The following is a 9,359-nucleotide window of genomic DNA, read 5'->3' as shown; positions in this document are numbered from 1 at the left end:
GCTTTTTTACAATTTTTTGTTATATCGAAGCAGCTAACAGTATTATTACTGTACTGTGATAGCCTTCTCGATACCTTATTAGAGCTTTGTTTAATAGTGCCGGTTTTCCATCAATGTTTTGGTTGTTTCTCAGAATCATTGAAGATTAGAGAGTTAAGACATTCAATAATTGACAGATAATATCCTATATCTTACACCTCAACACTTTTGGAATCTAGCCTTCACATCCTTTTCAAATTAATATTTGTACAACATTGTTGCTGGCTGATAACAAATCTTGTCCTCTTTTTCCCAGAAACGAAAAATATGAACGGTTTGCACAATGATGTTGGGGGGAAAAACAGGACAATGATGTGGAAGAAGAAGGAAATTAGCACATGTAAACTACTTCTAAATTTTACTTTAGTTACCACATAGAACTTGCCCATATATTTACAAAAAGAATGTCTGATTTATTGATTAATTAGATGATTAAGTTGTCTGATTTATTGATTAATTAGATGATTAAGTGGTAGGATAGTTTGATGTATTGAAGCTATACACTTTGCACAAAATGACAAAATACAGGAATTCTAAATCAAAATTTCCTTTCCAGAAAGGACATGAACACATGTCCCATATCCTTATAATTTATTTGGATACATAATGTCCCGTCGGATTCCTATTAGCCCTTTCTTTTGGCTTCAGTGGACCATCCACCAGCTGTTTGATGCTTTGGAAGTTGTTCTTTCCTTACACTGAAAGATTTTTGTATCTATCGTGACCTTGCAATGAAAAGAAGAAAGTACGTACGATAGAATAGTAAAACTGAGCATACCACATAAAGATTCTATATATTAGAAGTCTCGTGAATTCGACAAGAAGAAAATGAAGAATGGGAACAAGACAAAATAAAGTACTATTTTACTTCATTTGAGCCCCGTTTCTTTATACTATTATAGTTATTAAAGTCTCTCAAGAACAAGAATAGAAAATTATTGCTAAAGCCAAACGTAAAATGGGTTGAGTGGTTGGATTCTGCGAGATGTTCCAACCTATGCTGGATATGAAGTACTTCTGGGGTTCTTTTACTATGTCGGTTTTGAACTTTTCAGCTTTGTGATGGAGCATAGTTTATTTTCGTCTATCTGCTTATTGCCTTTTTAAGTATTTTGCTTTGAGGGTGGGTGGTCTGTTTGAATAGTAGTTCACCTGAAAGCAGCAATAATGCAGGTTCCAATAACTAATGAACAGGGGCAAATTACCAATACGGCAACAGCTCCTTGGGTAGATATTATCCACTTATCTTCTAAATTCCAAACTACTTCCATGTTTTTTCCAGTAGGTGTCAGAAAATGCATGTAAGTCACAACACTTAATAAGAGAATGAGACTGCATATATTTGGACATGATATTCTTGTGGCTGCATCTGCTTTTCCACCAAAGGGAGTTAATACCAAAAACTTAAAACCAGAGTAGCCGCACGAGCCCAGCTTATAATTTTTCCCTTAATCATAAGCCTCAAGGATTAAAGCACTTTAAATATCGAATACCAGCATATGCAAAATATGCTAGGGAAAGTTTTTTCTCTGCCTAAAGCCTTAAGAGTAGAGTTACCTGTGTTGAAGCCTTAGTAGACAACTATCCTATAGGTTGTTAAAAGAAAATTCTAGTAAATGTTTGCACGTGACCATTGTAAAATGTCAAGGAACGGTTCCATGCAAACACTTTGTGAAAGGAGGAGAAAGGCCATTACTAATTAAATCTATTATCAACGAAACGCCACTAGGCGCGAATTAATAACCGCTGTTAACTGAATGCACACTGTATTCTTTCTGTTTCTGTAAGTGATATTCGGAAATATAAGCAAGCTCAATTGGGTCTCAGGCAGAAACTTCACTTGACGAGAATTTGGCAAGATGAGAATTTAAAAACATAGATAAGCAAAAATTATACGTACCATAAATAACAAGTCTCAATGTCAAAATCCTGAATAGGAAACTTAAATGAACCCTATCATCCGCTCGAGTACATAATTGGTTACAATTCAAGTATCCAGGCCATGCCAAAACAACTTAATCTAGAATTTTCAAGATATGACAAAGAAAGTAGCATCGCATGCCCCTGCTTCTCTATGCCACGAGAGTACTGGCAGTGGTTGATTCACTGCAAGGTAAAAACTGAAATTAGTACACAGCAATTCACAAGGAGAGGAAAAGGGGGAGGTCACATAATTAGATTTGTGCAGACAAAAGAGCTCCAATTCGGCAGATGTCCGACTCACATGACAGGAAAGAGTAAACACTGTTGCTTCTGATTAAAAGTGTTTAACAGCTTTAAATCAGTGATGGTGATACCATTGAGCTCCATCATAGAATTTAGCCGTTTGATTAAAAAGATAAAGAGCTTGCGAAAATTATTTTCCAATCTAGAAAAACCCCACCTAAGTAAACCAGAACATGAACAAGCAACCTGACAAAAACCTATACCCTGCTACTTCCCTCCCTACAAAGGACTAATGATGACATTAGAGTAAGCCGCACAAACATATCCAAGCATCCTGCACCTGTCTGCAAATCTGAACACATAGCACATGGTATGGTATCTTATATGAAACCAAACCTTAATAATATTCAGCAAATACAGTATGAAGGGTTGGGCAAGAAACATGAAGATTTCCATAAACTTCTCTCCATTTGCTTTCATTAATATTTGAAAGAAGAATGTATGTTCTTTTGCCAGACTACAAAACAACAACCCAGTAGAATCCCACTAGTGGGGCCTGGGGAGGGTACAGTGTACGCAGACCTTACCCCTATCTCGGAGGGATAGAGGCTGTTTCCGGGAGACCTTCGGCTCAAAGACTCAAGCAAGAAAAGAAGTGGTGCCTTCAGCATATATATACTGTAGTAACTATAAACAACCCAGTTGAGGACAACTAATCCTTGAAACCAAATTCTTTATAGCAAGTGTAAAAATTGTTCTCTGGAACTACACAAGATTTACAACTAGAAATAGTCTATCTATTACTACATTGGAAAGAGAATAACCATAATGCATTGACAGAATCAGTATTCTCCAACCAAAATAAACCTTTCCACCAAATTTCCAAGGACAACTAACAGAGCATGCTTAGATAAATAAGTCAATTCGTAATAAGCATTGAACATATTCAAAACTTCACATATATTAGAAAATATACTATTTGCAAATGCAACATAAAGCTTGATTGAAAGGTGAATCAGAAGCAATTCACTAGTAGAGTCAAATAGGCAGACTGGACTTACTACTTCCAGACTGGTGGAAGCTTCTTTGTTTTCTTGTAGTAGCGAGCAAGTCGGTGAATCCTGCTCTCCACAAGAATCAATCTAAACTTGGAATCTTTGTCTTTCCTGTTTCTTTCAAGATGCTTCCTGATTGCAACTGCTTTCTTGATAAGGTGGTACAGATCCTCGGGAATCTCAGGAGCAAGTCCTAGCAAATTAAGTATCATTATTCTATCAAATATTTCCTTGAGACAAATCATACCAACAAAAAAGACAAAATATTGAATAGGTACCATGAGCCTTCAAAATTCTGAGAATCTTGCTACCAGTTACACTCTTCACCTGAGCAATGCCATGGGAATCACGAAGAATAACACCAATTTGAGAAGGTGTTAAGCCTTTTTTTGCAAACTTGCAGATGTTATCTTCAACCTGAAACCCAAGAGAATGCTGCTATTTAAGAAACTAGAAATAAGTACAGGGCTTTATCTAACCAAGTTACACATTTAAATATTTGGACATAGTTTTGAATTTTAGCAATTTCCAACCAGGTTCTGTACTGAACCTTCCGATCGATGTTCAAACAGACAGAAAAGCTCAACTGATCCTCATGAAGGGAAAAAGCTCGACCGATCCTCATGAAGGGAAGAAGCTCAACCCTTTTTATGAAGAAAACCTCAAATGTCCCTGGTGATGGGAAATATATTTTTCTATTTTCTACTAAATTACAGGAAGCCAAAATGCACCAGCAATTTATATGCCACATTCTTAAAAAAATGGCTCATACCTTTAAAATTATTAACACAAAGGAAGGATCCCGCATTGCCTCTGTCACATTACTTCAATCTTACCTAGTATAGTTATACCAATTTTTTTGAGGGACCTTGTATGCCTTGCTTTTATCTTTTCAAGTACAGGAAATACATACTTCAGTGAATAAAGAGGGAAAAGATCCATCTTTTCCACTATATGGTAGGAAACTAGTGTAATATAACCCCATAACACATTAGCACCTTCCTCTTTTTCAACCAGTCAAAGAAGAGACACAATACCGCAACCAGCTGTGGCACTTCAATAGGCACACTTACATAGAAGGCATTAAGAAAATACCATGATTCCACGATTTAAGTATTAAAAGGGAAACCTAGGGTAGCATAGGCAAGAGGTTTAGACATAACTGCAAATATAAGCTGGCTGACTACTCCGCTAAATATAGTGGTTACACTAGAGTCCAATAGTATAACAAGTTAATAACAAAATCATGATAAGCATAAATTGCCTACTTGATAACTTCCATCTTTCATTAATGTTTCATATGACATGGAGTCCATAACAAAAATCATTACAAGCTCTAAATTTTATATCCCTTTTCCAATCAAATGAAAGTAAACTACCAAATGTCCCCAAGGCTTTAGTCTAGTGGTAAGAGCGTAACTTGTGATCTATGGGTTAGGCGCACGTTATGGATTCGAACCCATCCAACACCAGATAAAAGACTGGTATTTAAGTGGAAAAAGATAGAGGGACTAATCCATTATCCACCTAGTTTTGAACCATACGTCACTGGCTCTCAGGGACTTCTCATTTTCAAGCAATTTTTTTAAATAAATGTGCAGAATTTTAAAAACTAAAACTGAAACAAGTAAAGATCAAGAGGTTTTGAAATGCCAGTAGAAATTACTTACATCAGGTGCAGAGATTTTCAACCAACTTGGTGGAGTCCTCTTGTACGGAAGTGCTGAAGCCGAAATACCCTTACTGTGTAACCAGCAATTTTCAATTAAAAATATTAAAAAATATAAGTAGAATGTGCCATTAATAAGTGTTATACATGAAAAATATACAGAAAAATAGAAAGAATGAACGTTACCCCCGACTGTGCATACGACCCATGGTGGCTGGAGGTGGTGGTGTGCGTGTGTGTGTGAGTGTTTTGGGTGGAAGGGGGCAAGAGGGCTGCTGTCCGGTTGGCTCTGAAGAAGGAAACCCTAGAATGGCGAAATGGAGAAGATTAGGGATTTTATATGAACTCTTTATTCTCAATGGAGTCCTTTGATTTGTTTTGAATTGTGTTTTTGAACTTCGTAATAAGTACACATTACACCATAATGTTTTGTGATCTGGCGATCAGGCCCATGGGTGTAGATTCGAGGTTACTAATTTGCAAACACAATGAGTTGGAGGAGATTTTGAAATTAAGAAATTAAGAAAATAATTTTTTTTAATTCTCTTATGCATAAAAGATAAAAAATTTATATGTAAAAGTAAATCAATTACGTATTAAAATTTTTTTTTATCATAAAACTAAAAATAAGTTTGTAAAAACTCACAAAATTATTTGACGACTTGGGATCTTAAGATTTAGTATAAATTCATATAGTTGATTTCAACAAATTAAGGATTTATGCATAGATAATTGATTGATCGATCTTAACTTTGTTCCTTTTCCATTTGACATTATTTTGTTGGCCAAGATATAAAAGAAAATAACTTCACTTTAAGTTATACAGTACTTAAATTTTGCCAACTTTTATTGTGGTGCTATAACATTTAATCGATGTAGTAGGAATATGTTACTTTGCATGATAGTTTGTTCAAAGTGATATGGTTAACCCTCTCTATAATAGTCATGTTTGTTCACATATTTTTTAATTTTTATATTGAATAAATGTTATACATCTATAATAATATTTTACGTTTAAATATGTTTGGTTGTTAGATATAATAATATTTTACCTTTAAATATGTTTGGTTGTTAGATAAAAATTATCCAAAAATCATATTTTTCCTTTTTAAATTTTACATATAAAAGATAAGAAAATTATTCAAATTTAAAATCTCAAAATATATGCATATTTCACTAATTAAATATTGAAGAAAGCTAATACATTATTCATAACTAAACGTATAAAGATTTAAACTTTAAGGCAGACATTTTAAAGCTACCTAGAAAAATAAATTCTTTCAAGATTGATGGAAGACATTTGTAATTGTAGCATGTTTCGTATATTTCATTCTCTTACTAGTGATATAACACTTGAATTGGCGAAGATTCGTATCCAAAGTTTCAGAACAAATGTACCCAATAACTTTCCTTTGAAGACAATCTAAGAGCTTAACAATTAAATTTTCTTTCTAAATATTATTTGAAATTTGTCCAATGGAAAAGATGTATATGCAAATCTTCAAATCTTATATCATATACAAGGTATAAACTTTGTTTAATGGAAAAGATTGTGCGCACATTTTAGAATTATTATTAGTAAACTTAAAGATTCTATATGGCTGTTATAGAGTGGTAATATTACAAAGAGTGTTCTACTATAAATATGGTTGTTGCTGCTATAGGTAAAAAGTTATTATAGAGAGGTAAAATATAACTTAAAATCGATTCTGAAAAAAACTTGACTTTTATAATGAGTGGATGTTATGCATAAATATTGTTATAGAGAGGTCTGACTGTACACGTCATTATAAATTTTATTTTACCATCTTGTATTTGCAATGTTCAGCATATTATTTTCTCAAAACTCTTTAGCATGAGTAGAATGTTGAATGTTTGTAATTTACTTTTAAAGTCTTGAATTCGAATCGTATGGATGGAAAATTATGTTATGATACATTTTTCTTTTAGTGGGCTTTGCGGATATGAATTCTGATTAATTGAAGGAATTTTTACCATCCTATGCCACATAAGAAACCTTATTACCCTCAATGTTTAAGGTTTGATTTAATTACACTTAGTATATCAAATTACCAATCTTATATCATACTTAATTAAGGGTCTAATTAATGGGCAGTTTTTATTCCTTAATTAAAGGTGTCCATATATCCCACGTTTCTCTATCCCCCTAATTCCTAAAACCTACGCAGTTTTTCCCCTCCCCTTTCTTCCTCTTCTCCATTCCTTCTTCTTCTCAAAAAATACAGAGATGGAAATTGCAATTTTGTTACGTATGAAATAGTAGGGCTCACGCTTTCCTATTTCTTTTCGGATTCAAAATCATATTCTTATGGTTTTAAGACATAGAGCTACTGCCTTCACCAAATATTGAAGATAAATCTTCAAAGTTCATACACACATTTACCTTCAGCTTCAAATTTTCTCAATGAAGAAGAACAAACCTTCAAAGAGATAAAAGAGCAACAATTCCACCATTGACAACCATTAAAAAGCTTTGAATTTTTTAATTCAAATTTGGGTTTTCAAAAATCATTATTTGTTTTGTTTGGGTGTTGTTGTAAATAATTGAGAATATGTTTTGGAGTTTATATCTCAATTTTGAGGGGTTTTGGTGAAGATTTAGACTTGGTTTTGGCTGAATTGTAGATTGAAACTCGAAGAAGAAGAAGAAGAAGAAGAAGAAGAAGAAGAAGAAGAAGAAGAAGAAGAAGACATATTGCATAAATTGTAGATAAATTGTAGTTACAGTTGGATTGATCAGAATTTGAACTAAATACATCTTCGCACATGTTGACTACAAAATTTTTCTCTTCATCTACAAAAATTCTACAAATATACTACAAATCAATTTTAAGTATGTATAAAGCAGTATTATTTGTAAGGATATCTACATAATTACTACATTTATACTACAATTAAACTACAATCTATGTTGAAAATCTACAAATTATCTACAAAATATCTACAAACTGGGTACTTTGAATTTTAATATGCCAATTCCCATTCAATTGTAGCATAATTGGGATTTTTGACATGATTGCGTTTTTTCAGAAGATTTATAGAAGTTTTAGTCGTTTTTGATGTGTGAAAACAGAAAACAAAGCACCTACAATTAGAATACAAATAATCTACAATTTATCTACAAAATATTTACAAACTGGGTACATTAAATTTTTATATCCCAATTCCCATCCAATTGTAGCATAATTGTGATTTTTGACATAATTGCGTTTTTTCAGAAGATTTGTAGAAGTTTTAGCAGTTTTTTATTTATGAAAACAGAAAATAAAGCATCTACAATCAGAATACAAATAATCTACAATTTAACTACAATTTATTTACAATTTCTGCAATATGTCTTCTTCTTCTTCTTCTTCTTCGAGTTTCAATCTAAAATTCAGTCAAAACCAAGTCTAATCTTCACCAAAACCCCTCAAAATTGAGATATAAATTCCAAACCATATTCCCGATTATTTTCAACAACACCCAATCCAAACAAATAATGATTTTTGAAAACTCAAATTTGAATTCAAAGTTTTCAAGCTTTTTTAATGGCTATCAATGGTGAAAAATATATGGAAGAACAGATGAAGATGAAGAACAGAAATCTCCTTTCCGTTCAAAACTTGAATTTAATATAGACTCAATCAATCGCAAGAATTTTTCCTGATTTTTAGCGCGTTAATTATGGAAGATTTTGCCCAATTAATCGTGTATTAAACAAATGGTATAGAAATTGTAGGAAAACTGTGGACTGGACGGGTAATTTACATAGTATGCACATATTTGGTAATAAGGTTTCATATATGGTATAGTTAGGAAAAAATCCCTTAATTGAATCGATTCTAAATACCGGATCATTATTTATACTAATAAAAAGGTGTTTGAAACATAAGGAATGCCCTTAGATTCTAAACATAAAATAATAAAAACTCTGTACTTTGAAGAATATATAGATTTTTTCCTATGTATGTTACATTATAAACATAATTACTACTATTAGAAAGGTTCGTATTTAATTACGTATCTTATATATAATTACCAATTAGATGTAAAGTAATGTATTAAGCTCCAATTTGTTTTTCCATTTTCTCTTCTGTTTACCTTGTGTAAGCACGTGATTTTTGCCTTATGTGAGAATTACTCCCAAAAATTCAAAATAAAATAATTTTCCTTTGTGTGCAATTTTTGAATTTTCGTGGCATTTTTGGATAATTATTTGTATTTTTGTTCGTGCATGTTTATTTGTTATATTAATAAAAAAATATAAAAATATGTCGCATTTGCATTTAATATTTAATTCTATAGTTAGGAGTAATTAAGTTTGTTTTACAAAATGAAAAAATCATAAAAATATGTATTTTTGCATTTTTAGCGTTTAACGTCCAAATTGTGTGATTCAATCGTTAATTGCTATTTAATTGTGTGTT

At 32.4% G+C, this 9,359-nt stretch overlaps 1 protein-coding gene across 1 annotated transcript; it reads right to left on the bottom strand.

The window, feature by feature from the left end:
- Positions 1 to 1,919: 1,919 nt before the first annotated feature.
- LOC104230774 (small ribosomal subunit protein uS15) lies at positions 1,920 to 5,253 on the bottom strand. Its single transcript, XM_009783649.2, has 5 exons — positions 5,116 to 5,253; positions 4,931 to 5,003; positions 3,539 to 3,677; positions 3,267 to 3,453; positions 1,920 to 2,145 (listed from the first exon to the last, which is right to left on the bottom strand). Exons 1-5 carry the CDS (start codon positions 5,136 to 5,138, stop codon positions 2,112 to 2,114), a joined length of 456 nt encoding a protein of 151 aa, XP_009781951.1. The 5' UTR covers positions 5,139 to 5,253; the 3' UTR covers positions 1,920 to 2,111.
- Positions 5,254 to 9,359: the final 4,106 nt, after the last annotated feature.

This window comes from Nicotiana sylvestris, chromosome 8 (genome assembly GCF_000393655.2).
Source record: "Nicotiana sylvestris chromosome 8, ASM39365v2, whole genome shotgun sequence".
In the NCBI taxonomy this organism is placed as follows: Eukaryota; Viridiplantae; Streptophyta; class Magnoliopsida; order Solanales; family Solanaceae; genus Nicotiana; species Nicotiana sylvestris.
The sequence above is the reverse complement of the archived record's forward strand: the minus strand, read 5'-3'. Positions and strand labels throughout refer to the sequence as shown.

Bases quoted from the DNA above. Each gene is read 5' to 3' on its own strand.
- LOC104230774 (XM_009783649.2), bottom strand. From the start codon at position 5,138: ATGGGTCGTATGCACAGTCGGGG. The intron at 5,004-5,115 runs GTAACGTTCATT...CTGGTTACACAG, and splicing joins GGTCGTATGCACAGTCGGGG to TAAGGGTATTTCGGCTTCAG. The intron at 3,454-3,538 runs GTACCTATTCAA...TTAATTTGCTAG, and splicing joins CAGAATTTTGAAGGCTCATG to GACTTGCTCCTGAGATTCCC.